General features: G+C 42.4%; 1 protein-coding gene across 1 annotated transcript; it reads left to right on the top strand.

The window, feature by feature from the left end:
* Positions 1 to 2,589: 2,589 nt before the first annotated feature.
* Positions 2,590 to 10,535, top strand: LOC117051992 (sulfotransferase 2B1-like). The gene is made up of 7 exons (XM_033158718.1): positions 2,590 to 2,642; positions 4,844 to 4,988; positions 5,359 to 5,555; positions 7,298 to 7,415; positions 8,646 to 8,740; positions 10,052 to 10,232; positions 10,426 to 10,535. The coding sequence occupies exons 2-7, from the start codon at positions 4,853 to 4,855 to the stop codon at positions 10,533 to 10,535; spliced, it is 837 nt and encodes a 278-aa protein (XP_033014609.1). The 5' UTR covers positions 2,590 to 2,642; positions 4,844 to 4,852.
* Positions 10,536 to 12,951: the final 2,416 nt, after the last annotated feature.

Below are 12,951 nucleotides of genomic sequence, written 5' to 3'. Positions count from 1 at the left end.
TCTTCTTGCACCAAGGAAGAGGCATCACCATTTCTTGCCTACCTCCCCTCCTTGGAGCCAACATATCTTCTTGCTAGTGGTTTCTAGTTAGAACCCTTAGCTCACTTCTAACTGGACACTACTGGTAGAAGCTGTTCTGATTTCCAAATAGGCTGGCCAACCAAAATGGTAGGAGGGCCTTAAGATACAATCTGGCTCAGAGAAGATGAAATAATTTGGTGCATGCCTCATAGGTTTCCCTGGGTGCCTTGGGGCTTGTGAACAGGCTCCAACTCTGCAAACAAGCCCTATGACACAACTGCATTTACTTTCCTCTGACAAAGAGAAACTCACAACTCAGCCAGTAACAGCTTACTACCATCAATAACAGACAGCATAACAGAGAAGCAAACACAGGAACTAGAACCTGCAACACACCCAGATGCCAACTCAGGCCACATTCATGCCATACATTTAAAACACTACGCTAGCACTTTAAACAGCCATGGCTTCCCCCAAAGAATCCTGAGAGCTGTAGTTTATTAAGGGTGCTGAGAGTTGTTAGAAGACCCCCCAGCTGTTTTCAAAGAATGGCAAAAAAGAATCTCAAGATTTGTCTGGCAGGGGAAAAAACCCAAAATAAGATTTAAGTTGTTAACTGATATCAAAGAAAGAGGAGGATTTTCTCTGCCAGACTTGAAACTGTATTATGAAGCTGCTTGTCTCTGTTGGTTAAAGGAATGGATATTGTTGAAGAAAACAGATCTGTTGGACCTGGAAGGTGACGATAATAGATTTGGTTGGCATGCATACTTATGGTATGATAAGATAAAGGTATATAGAAGTTTTGGAAACCACATATTCCGGAAGTCTCTCTATGAAGTTTGGGACAGATCCAAAAATTTATTGGAAAGGAAAACACCTTGGTGGTTATCACCAACAGAAATAATCAGTTTAAAAAAGGCAAACATGAGCTGAAACTGGACAACATATGAGACATTACTTAAAAACGACGGCTGTAAATGGAAACTAAAACCATATGAAGAGGTGAAAGAATATGTAAATAACTGGTTGCAGTATCACCAAATTAATGAAATGTTTAAGAGCGACATGAAAAAGATAGGCTTTAGCGAGACCAAATCAAAATTTGAAATCAAAATATTAAATAATGACTTTAAAATACTTGCTAAAATGTACAAGATGCTGTTGGAATGGAACCTGAAGGATGAAGAAGTGAAGTCAGTGATGATTCATTGGGCAAAAGACTTTGGACATAACATTATGTTAGAAGACTGGGAGAAACTTTGGAAGGAAGGAATGAAATTTACGGCATGCACATCAATAAAAGAAAACATGTTTAAAATTATGTATAGATGGCATATCACCCCAGTTAAACTAGCAAAGATGTATAAGTCTGATAATAAGTGTTGGAAATGTAAAGAAAAAGTCGGTACCTTTTATCATATGTGGTAGGGGTGCAAGAAGGTAAGGGCTTATTGGGATATGATATATCATGAACTGAGAAAAATTTGAAATATACCTTTGTTAAAAAACCGGAAGCCTTTTTACTAGGTATTATAGGTACAGACATTAAAAAGCAGGATGTTAAACTTTTTCAATATGCAGTGACTGCGGCTAGGATTTTGCGAGCACAAAGGTGGAAACAAGAACAAATACTGGCAAAAGAGGACTGGACAGTGAAATTAATGGAATATGCAGAACTGGACAAAATGACGGGAAGAATCCGGGAACAGCGGGACCAGAAATTCATCAAGGACTGGTTAAAGTTTACGAACTATTTGACTAATAATTTGCAATTGAATACATTAATAGGACTTCAAGAAGCTTTGTAGTTAATGTGTAGAAATATTATTGTAAGTAGGATAGTTAGAGTGAGTAAGAGATATATGATATTATAAGCAATGGTAGACTAAAGAAGTATATTATTGAGATATTAATCTGAATGCCATGTGGAAGGTCTGAGGGAAGTCATGGCTATGATAGCCAAAGTTGATAAATGAATGTGAATTTATATTTTATTTTTTGTAGTAGTTATAGCATAAAATAATAAATATTATTATAAGAAAGAGAGAGTTGTTAGAAGACCCCCATTCCCTTGCCAGATCTACGATTCTCAGAGTTTCTGTTGAAGAACAATAGCTTATTGAACCACACTGAAAATTGTTTACTGATCACCATTGCATGGTTAATGGATAAACTGTAACTGGTTCACTGAAGCATGACACTGGGAGAAAGAAGACATCTGGAAAGCCCAAACCCACCTTGTCCATTATCCGTATGTCTTTAATAGATAATATACAAGGTTTGATTGGTTTTTGTTTTTTGTTTTTTTTAAAAAAAATATTCTGCCCCTCTTTTGTTTTTAATTGTTTGTATTTTACATGTAAGCCACCCTGAGTCCCTGTCAGGGAAAAAGGTGGGGTAGAATTTTATTGTTGATGATGATGGTTTTGAAGTGCAGCAAAACATGGTGGGCAGCACAGGCAATTTCCTGGCCACCTCACTTGGAATGTCTCACTTTGAGGAAGGACCCAATTGGCTCCTCCTCCTCAGAGTGAGACAGGTAGAAGGAGGAGCAGCAAAGAAGCCTCCCTAGTCACCTGCCTCATCATTGGGCAGCTCACTTGCCCGGTCTTCTGTTGGTAGGTGCCACAGGCTGCCCATTAAAATCTATCTATCTATCTATCTATCTATCTATCTATCAAGCACCATTCTCAGGCATTTCATAAGTGATTTACCCAGCTTCTACTGGAGCAGGACTGCCACTAGGGCTTCTGGCACCCTAGGCGAACCACCTTCTGCCCCCCCCCCCGCCAAAGCCTGCTTTAGTGGGAGGTGGGGGTGGTGGAGAGGCAAGCAGCCGGCGGGCTGCGTGGCTATCCCCACTCACTGCGCTTGAAGACGGGGCTAAGCGGCCGGCTCGCAGCCCGCTCGGGAGCAGCATGGGCGGCAGCGGCTGTGCCCACCGCCCATGGGGGCGGGTTGGGGAGGGGGCACCCGGTATGCTGACGGGCTCATGGGGGCATCCCTGGGGGGGCGCTCTGGCGCCCTCCGCCACCAGCCCCAATGGACGAGACAGGGCTGACTAGCCAGTCCCGCCCAAGCCTGGCCAGCGCCCCCTCCATTTTGGCGCCCTAGGCAATTGCCTGGTTCATCTAAATGGACGTGCCGGCCCTGATCTGGAGCCGAACTCCAATGTATAGTTAGCAGAGTACATAGCTGTCAACTTCCCCCCCTTTTAAAGGGAAATTCCCTTATTCCGAATAGGATTCCTTTCAAGCAAAGGGAAAAGTTGACAGCTATGCAGAGTAAAAAACTTAAAACACGTTGCAGGATTCCCAATAAATAGACCAGACACAATTAATATTTCATCCAGCAGAGCTTTACTGCTACTGAAGGCAAATTAGCATAATGGTTACAAATCCAATACATCCAGGATTGGTACTGTCCATAAGAAATTGAGTTGCGGCAGACTTAAACTTACAATAACTTATAATAAGACTAAACCTTAACACTATATACACCAGAAGAGAGATAGAAAAAGAAGGTGAAAGCCAGGCTCCTTCTGGTCTTACTTTTATAGTCAGCATGACCTTGACAGAAGAGGTAATGCAACCAGTTTAAGCCAGCTGTACCCAGCTTCTCTGAAGGAATAAGCCAAACATCATGAACCTTCTGCTTGTTTCTTTCACACACAGAGAGAAGCTGCCAGAACCCTCTTGAATTAATCAGAATAGGAAAGATCTCTGCATATCAGATCAATGCTCTCTGCATTATGAAATGCAAACTGACACTTAAGGCATGATGACATGTCTATCTCTAAATCACTATAGGTGTATCAATATATATTTGTGTGTGTTTGTGTGTGTGTGTGTGTGTGAGAGAGAGAGAGAGAGAGAGAGAGAGAGAGATACAGTATGTAAGACTATGTAGCTAAATGTTTAGACTTCTACCTTCCTCGGGGATACAGTTGGGATTTCAAATGAACACCATTAGCCTGAGTGACAGTTTTAAGAACACTCGGGATGGAATAATTCTAAGGAGTGTGTCATACACAATACATTGTTGTTGTTTTTTATTTAAGAAAAGGAAAAGGCTATATGTATTGTATTCTTGATGAAATACCATTGTTGATTATTCGTGTCTTAATATGATTGATTCAGAAATCCTCTTTCTTATAATGGTGGATTTGATGGCTGCCCCATAGAAAAAAATATGTATTTTATATCTGTATTTGAAACAAAATAATAAAAAATCCTTCCAATAGCACCTTAGAGACCAACTAAGTTTGTTACTGGTATGAGCTTTTGTGTGCATGCACATTTCTTCAAAGGTGCTACTGGAAGGAATCTTTTTATTTTGTTTTGACTATGGCAGAGCAACATGGCTCCCTACCTGTAACTATATCTGTATTTATTACATTTTTTAAAAGGAGCTCAAGGTGGTGTACATAGATCTCCTCTTTTATGCTTGTGAGATAGGTTAGGCTGAGAGTGAGTGACTGGCCCAAAGTCACCCAGTGGCTGGGTGGAGATTTGATTCCTGGCATCCTAGGTTCCAGTCTGACACTAACCACTACACCACACTAGCCCTCTAGTAAGATTATCATTCATGGCTCGGAGTAAACGGCTGAATGTTTAATTCAACATTGCAACTTGCCTTATACCATATCAGACCATTGATCCATCTACCAGCTTTCCCGTTGCTCATCTTTATGCAGAAATGTTTCTATGATTCCTCCAGTCCAGAAAGGTTGAGGGCCATCAGAATTAAAATGCTTTGTAACAGGTTGTAAAACTTTCTTGGTCCAGGTTACTAATCTATTTTTTTAAAATGTCTTTAGCGTTTTTCAATGTCATCATCATTTTTCGTCTACAATGGGATCTTATTCCCCACAGCGCTGTCCTCAGCAGAATCGCTCACCTATCTGGAAAAAGAATTTCGCTTCTTGGACGACGATATACTGAGTGTCTCTTACCCCAAGTCAGGTAGGAAAGACAGTGTGTGGAATGAGAGCTGCAGAACATTTTCAGAATAAACAGGGAAAGGTCATTTGAAGTGGCATTGGCAAATCATTTATTTTGTTTATTTATTAAATGCCCATCCTGCTCTTCCTCCCATAGGAGCCCAGGGCAGCAAACACTAAAAAAGTTAAAGCAATAATATAAAAATAATAAGTTTTTTTTAAAAAAAAAAATTAATGCACATGAAAACACCAGACAATTTAAAAACATTTAAAACATTTCATATTGCCAGGAGGTTTGCTTTGGTGGTCAAAGTAGTAGTAAGGTGTGCATTGCAGAACCAAAAGGCCTGTGGGAGAAGAGGTAGCCCTATGATTGCTATACTCCCTCCTAGGTGGCCATTGGATGGCAGAGATCTTGTCAGCAATCCAGCAAGGATGGGACTCCTCGTGGGTTTGCAGTGAGAAAATAACCTGGATCGAGACTTTTGATGGCCTGAAAGTTGCCTTGAAATATCCTCCACCCAGAATCTTGGCTTCTCACCTTCCAATAAACCTTTTCCCTAAGACCTTTCTCGAGTCCAAGGCCAAGGTAAGAGAGGAACAATTCACACACAAAAGCCTGGTCATGTCTGTCTGCAGTAAAGATACTTGGAATTCCGTACTGTCAATATTTGGCACAGCTCATTTCCAGGAAGGTACCACGAGGGTTGTTTGTAGTAGTAGCAGTAATAGTACAAGCTTAGAGAGCACTATAGGAAATACTCTTTAACCATCATCTTAATTCCAGAACGGTATGAATAGGTAATGTTCAGTCCATTACCTCAGCGGAGGATTGCTGTGGCCCCAGTTTGCTAGGCTGTCCCCAAAGCTCTCTCTGAAGCTGGAAGTCGCAATGAAACGTCTCACTTTCAGAATCAGGCAAAATGTCAGAGTTTAAACTGTGTTTTCAGCTTTTGCTTCTGAGGGGCAGACTAGCTGATGTGATGATTTGGCAAGTAGGAAGCCATGCAGGTGGGTTCTGAAGCCATATCTGTATGGTGAGGCAGGGACTGACTTTTTCAATCCATGCCACTGGCAATGTTCATGTATCTTTCCTTAATGGAAGGGATCTTCACTGGGAAATGAATTAAAGAAAATGATTAAAACAAAACGAAACAAAACCCAAACCACACCAGTCCCATTTCCTCTGTCCCATAAGGGGACACCAGACACCTGCTCTTGAATAAATCTCAAAGAAACAAGATATCACAGGTTTCCACTATTTACACCTACTTAAGATTCAGGACGCACTGTGGTCTAAACCACAGAGCCTAGGGCTTGCCGATCAGAAGGTTGGCGGTTCAAATCCCTGCAATGGGGTGAGCTCCCGTTGCTTGGTCCCAGCTCCTGCCCACCTAGGAGTTTGAAAGCACATCAAAGTGCAAGTAGATAAATAGGGACCGCTCAAGCGGGAAGGTAAATGGTGTTTCTGTGTGCTGCTCTGGTTCACCAGAAGCGGCTTAGTCATGCTGGCTACATGACCCGGAAGCTGTCTGCAGACAAACGCCGGCTCCCTCGGCCTATAGAGTGAGATGAGCGCCACAACCCCAGAGTTGTCCGCGACTGGACCTAACGGTCAGGGGTACCTTTACCTTTACCTTTACCTTTTAAGGTTCAGGAAAACTTTTTAAGGACCTGTAAAAGTTAGCCCTTTTTGAAATTCAATTCTTTTTTTAATTTTTCCCACCCACACCCCTAAAAGGTCCCTAAAATTGAAGGGGCAATGTGGAAGGCAAAGTGTGAATTATGAGACTATAAATTCAGAGAAGGTTGCAAAGAAAATTTAAGCAGGAAAATTCCCCTTTATTTTGCTTCCAACTTTTATCGGGGTCAAACTTCCTATAATAGGAATGCATTGTGCGGGGGGGGGGGGTTCTCAAAACGTTTTCCTCTTGCGAAGCACGACCATAGAAAAATTCATCTTGTGAGTCACCCAAAAAACCACAAAACCCTTTCGTCTAGCGAGTTTTTCGTTGTGCGAGGCATTCGTCTTGCGAGGTACCACTGTACACTGAAACAGAAGTCACCAGACCCTTATATATAGTGAGAGAGTGGGGAGGGGTATTACTCTAAGGTGCTACTGGAAGGATTTTTTTTATTTTTTATTTTGTTTTTACTATGGCAGACCAACATGGCTAGCTACCTGTAACTGTAACTGTAACTATCACATAGTAAAACTACAATAAATAGCTAATTTCCTGACACCCAACTTGGCCGCCACATACTACCCAATGTTAGAGCTTGTCCAGCTGCTGCTCCTCCCTTAAAATGTACCCGCTGCCTCTCTTCCAGGTTATTTACACCCTACGTAACCCCAAGGATGTGCTGGTATTGTTCTACCACAGCTATAAAAAATGGAAGGACCCTGGAAGTCTGGAGGAGTTCTTGGAGGAGTTCTTAGCTGGGAATGGTATGGAAAGAGGCAAATTGGCTCATCCCCATCTGATGCAGCCTAAAGGTCTGCTCCACGGCACCATGAAGGCTCTCTTCTTAACCATCGCTAGAGCCCTATTCTATAACAGTAATTCCAGCAGGGATAAATCAGAAGGAAGGTGGGAGGTGCCATGATAGTCAAACTCATTTCCTTTTAAAATTAATAATATCCTTTAGTAGTGAATGGCCCAAATGTGTCGGGTGGGGATATAGTGGGGTCTCCAATTCAGTGTTTTGGGGCAATATTATAAGGAATGTGTGACACTGGAGTTGTTATTGGACTACAAATGCCATCATCCCTGACCACAGGCTATACTTGCTGGGTGTCAGGGACTGGGCAGAGGAGGAATGGTGGAGACTGCCTCCGCATCCTGACCCTTCCAGGGAGGAGGAAGAGGAAGACAGTCTAGATTTACAACAGGGGTTTGAGAGAGGTAGCAGCTCAGAGGCAGATGAGGGGGAAAGCTCAAAAATCATGGGATAGCCGGGACAACACCTGGCTGACACGTTGCCATTAGAAAGCACCCCAGACCCTCCATCTCACGGAACCCGGCGAGCCTTGAAAGTAGGAGAGCAAAGAGCTTGAAGACAGAGGGCACTTAGCAGCACCCGTAGAGGTGACGAATGAGGAAGTGGGAGAGACGGAGGGTGGAGATTCACTTTGGACAATGCCATTATCCAAGATGCTGGGTTCTATAGCCTCTCTCTGTAAAGATTGAAATGAGAAAGGACGGTAAGAAAATTTTCGTTGTCTGTATACATTCCTGGGCAACCAGCTGGGAGCCGCTGACAGCACCCTGACACTAGGGCTGATGGGAGGTGTGGTCCAAGAGAAGTGGTATAGTTGTTGTCTCACTCCAAATTCCATGTCATTATATATTCTAGTAACTATCTGGCAGTATCTGGATAGGATTTAGGAGCTTCCTGTTCCTATCCTGCTTGTGTTTGAGAATATCATTAGACCAGCCTTTCTCAACCTTGGGTCCCCAGATGTTTTTGGCCTACAACTCCCATCTTCCCTAGATAGCAGGACCAGTGGTCAGGGATGTTGGGAGTTGTAGGCCAAAAACATCTGGGGACCCAAGGTTGAGAAAGGCTGCATTAGACATTCCTTGCTACCTTCTTGGTTAGTCTGTTCTCCCTGAGTCTTCCTTGACACACCTCCCTACTGTTGATGCTTACTGGGACCTCTGTTTTCCTCTTCCAGTGTCCCATGGCTCCTGGTTTGACCACGTGAAAGGCTGGCTGCAGATGAAGAAAAGGGAAAACTTCTTTTTCATCACTGTTGAAGAGTTGAAACAGGTGTGGTCCAACCTTAGCGCTCATCCTAGAGTTGTCCACACTTAAGTTTGTCCCATAGCTAGGAAGCATGGGTCCAGCTGGTTTTCTGCTTGTAACTCATACTTTCTAGGCATGAGTCCAAGCCGTTTTGTATTTGCTCCCATTGCTTTCCCCTGGAAAACCTGCTCTTTGGGCCAAGTCTGAGCAAACGCCCATCTGGAGAAAAACCTGATGGATGTTTGCTCCAATTCAGCTATAAACAGTGGGTTTTCCTGGGGGCATGTGGCAGAGAAGCAGAAGTGTAGATGAGCCCATTGTTATATTCACACATCCATAGCTACCTCACCTTATTTATTGCTTATCTATTTCATAAAATCTATATAGCACTTGATTAAAAAAAACAACCTCAAAGAAGTTTACAAAAGGTTATCACCATTCTCATTTTTGTAAATTCTGGTACTGTTTGCTAGATATATTTAAACGTGCAGTATTCCTTTCTGCCTCTCTTCATGATTAAACCTAATATGAAAGCCGTTTAATGGAAAATAGCTTTATATCATATGCAGAGTGCCCTTCCTTTGTCCCACGTCAGACCAGGAATGCCGTCAGATTAGCTATTTTGTATTTATTTCAATATCTCCTTTTACTTGTATTTTCTTCAACTTCTTACTTCAAAAAAGACCTTTCCTTTTAGGTGTCTGTGCACATGCAAACAAATACTTGCATGCATGCCCACAACATGCGGAACCACACACAAATTTATTATTGATTGCTATTTTGTGCAAATCTGATAGTTTAAAAAATATTGTATTCCTCCTCCTCCCCCCCCCCAATTTTTTTTAAAGTGTGCGCACAATGGACCTCAGTTTTCCAGAACTTGTGAAGGACAAGGATATACTAATTGAGAGGGAATGGGGAGACACACAGCATGAAAACATTCCATCAAGCATCACCCACTAGTATAGACAGGAAGCAACTGGATGGATTATGGAGGCATAAAATCAAAACTGCTCATATGTGGATGAAGGCAAACAAATTTGCACATGGACTCAGTGACCCATGCATATGTTAGTGCCCTAGTGTGGGCACAACCAAGGTCTGCTGCTGTCTCAGATGCTCCTTCGGTGCTGAGCAGGCCAAGAGGCAGTCTGAGACAAAAAGAGAGGCATTTTTTTTTAGAACAGGATTCTACTCTGGCTTCTGCACCATGGTGGCTGAGAGGTCAATATACTCATGGCATCAGTATTGTTAAATGCATCCTACAAACTAGCAGTAATGCCCTCTGTGTGCCTCTTAATCAGCTTCAGAGTCATTTGCTTTTCCCTTCTGTAGGACCTTCGAGGGAGTGTGAAGAGGATCTGCCAGTTCCTTGGCAAGGAGCTGAACAGCCAGCAAATTGACTCTGTGGTGGAAAACCACTCCTTCAGGAAAGTGAAGAATGAGTCTATACCCATCTCATCTCGGAAGCGAGAAAGTATTTTGATGCAAAGTAAACAGCCGCTTGTGCTGACAGGTAACAAAAAGCTTATGGTGGAGTCCATAGATAAAGGCCATTAGGCAAAGGGGGTGGGGCAGGGTGGGTGGAGAGTCTTTCCCTGTGAAGTGCCATTGACCAATGGATAAAGTTAATCAGGAACTGAAGCCAGTGCTGAAATAATTCTGGCTGAACATCTTTGTGGTTAAGAGTCCCTCTTCTGGTCTTTCAGGGCTCCCCGGGGATTGGAAACACCACATCACAGTGGCACAGAACGAACGCTTTGACCATTTTTATCCATCTCACATTAAGGGTGTGGGCGTGAGTTTCCCCTGGGACTGAAGAAGGACAAATGGTTGCTCTTGCTTGCTTTTTCACATCCCCACACCCTTTTATCTCTCATATGATGCATGGCCCTCCTACCAAACCACCAGGCTGTATTGCTGCCGAATTATTATTTCTTCAGATGTCATCAGAAGAGGCTGGTCAGTAAGTGGTAGGGTTGTATTGTATTTTGTATTTTCAAATATGGTATGCAAGAGGTAGGGAACCTGTGGCCATCCAGATGTTGTTGAACTGCAAGCCCATCATCCCCAACCATTAGCAATGATGGCTGAGACTGATGGGAGCTGGAATCTATTAGCATCTGGAGGGCTACAGGTTCCCCATCCCTGCTGTATGCTGTTTGTTTTTATTCTGTAATAAAATTGTATTGTATCTTATTGTATCCATAATTGTATTGATGCACAGCTAAATGCATTCAATTACCCATACCAACATAACAGATGGTAATGCTGTCAGAGTGATGTTATGGATTTCAAAGTTATTTCTCAAACTGGCAGTCTCTCTCTCTCTCTCTCTCTCTCTGTCTCTCTGTCTCTCCCACACACCCCAACCCCATTACAGAGCCTGTTCTGACTGCTTTTTCCTAGTGATTGAAGCAATATCCTCTCATGCCAAAGAAACTTCTCCAGGGGGTGGGAGTTTCCTGGTAGTGAGTGATTCAAGTATTAGGGTTTGGAATGGGAGTGTGGACTTCATGGTGACTGGTGAAGAACATTATTAAAGATGAAATTATGAAGCACCTAGGAAAGAAGACATGCTGAAGGAAAGTAATTCCTGTCTAATCAACAGTTAGAGTTCATAGAGAGGGTCCATAACTATATAGGGGTGATCTAGTACAGAGTGTGTATTTAGACTTTCAAAAAGCCTTTGGTACAGTCCCACACCAAAAAGAACCCCACCAGAGTAAGCTTAGAAGTTAATAGAATCATATAATTATAGAGTTGGAAGAGACCACAAGGGCCATCCAGTCCAACCCCCTGCCAAGCAGGAAACACCATCAAAGCATTCTTGACAGATGGCTGTCAAGCCTCCGCTTAAAGACCTCCAAAGAAGGAGACTCCTTGGCAGCAAATTCCACTGTCGAACAGCTCTTACTGTCAGGAAGTTCTTCCTAATGTTTAGGTGGAATCTTCTTTCTTGTAGTTTGAATCCATTGCCCCGTGTCCGCTTCTCTGGAGCAGCAGAAAACAACCTTTCTCCTTCCTCTATATGACATCCTTTTATATATTTGAACATGGCTATCATATCACCCCTTAACCTTCTTATCATTGTATCCATAATTGTATTGATGCACAGCTAAATGCATTCAATTACCCATAAGAGCCATATCATTTCAAGGATCTTTAACTGGTTAAGAACAGGAAACAGTTCTCACAATGGATGGATGTTAGAAGGGGTGTCTCCAAGGATCTGTATTGGTGCCAGTGTTTTTAACTTGTTCATAATAGAGTTGGGAGTGACAGTGAAGCGATGAAACTAAAATATTCAGTGTGACAAAAGAAAGAAGGGATTGTGAAGAGGTCCAAAAGAATTGCTCCAAAGTGGGTGAATGGGCCTTAAAATGGAAAATATTGTTCCATGTAAGTGTATGCACATTGAAGCAAGAAATCCTAACTTCATATAGTGTATCACCCAATGAAGACATTGAGCCAGTGTGCAGAAGCTGTGAAAAAAGGTGAAATTCGTGTTAGGAAAGAATTTGAAAATAAAACTGCCAATAGTCTAATGCTAGTCTACGGTGTGATCACATACTTTGAATACTGTGTATTGGTATTGTTCCTGCACCTCGAAAAGGATATTGTGTAGATCTGGAAAATGTGCAGAAAAATGCAAACAAAATGATCAAGGGACTGGAGCAGCTCCTCTATGAGGAAAGGTTGCTGCAGTGGGAACTTTTCAGATTAGGAAAAAAGCAAGTAAGGGGAGACATGATAGGGAACAATAAAATTATGCACAGGGTAGAAAAAGTGGAGAAAGAAAAATGTTTCTCCCTCTTGCATAAACCTAAGAACCTGCAGTCTTCCAAGGAAGCTAAAGGCTCATTCAGATTTCTGCTTCTTATATTCTTTTGCTGTGGTTAATGGAGAGTAAGTAAGTAAACATTCCTACTAGGGTTCCTTGCGATGTGTGGGTGACTGCATACAATATAAATTTCCTAAACGGAAGAAACTTTTGGGTAAGTTGGCCACTTAACTCTTTGCCAAAAAAGTTGAAATGCACCAGCTGCTTGTTCCATGTGCTCACAGTTGATAGGCAACATCAAGACCCCTACTCTTGATTTTTCAGTTATGGACCTTTAAACCAGACTTAGATAGTCCTTCAAAGAGGATTCCTTGAGTAGAACTGACTTCTGTAAAGAAACAACCCCTGCTTCTATGTAGGATATGCTGCATGTGTCTTGGGTTTCATCACA

Source organism: Lacerta agilis, chromosome 8 (genome assembly GCF_009819535.1).
Source record: "Lacerta agilis isolate rLacAgi1 chromosome 8, rLacAgi1.pri, whole genome shotgun sequence".
Taxonomy (NCBI): domain Eukaryota; kingdom Metazoa; phylum Chordata; class Lepidosauria; order Squamata; family Lacertidae; genus Lacerta; species Lacerta agilis.
This window is presented reverse-complemented; position numbering and strand designations above follow the sequence as displayed.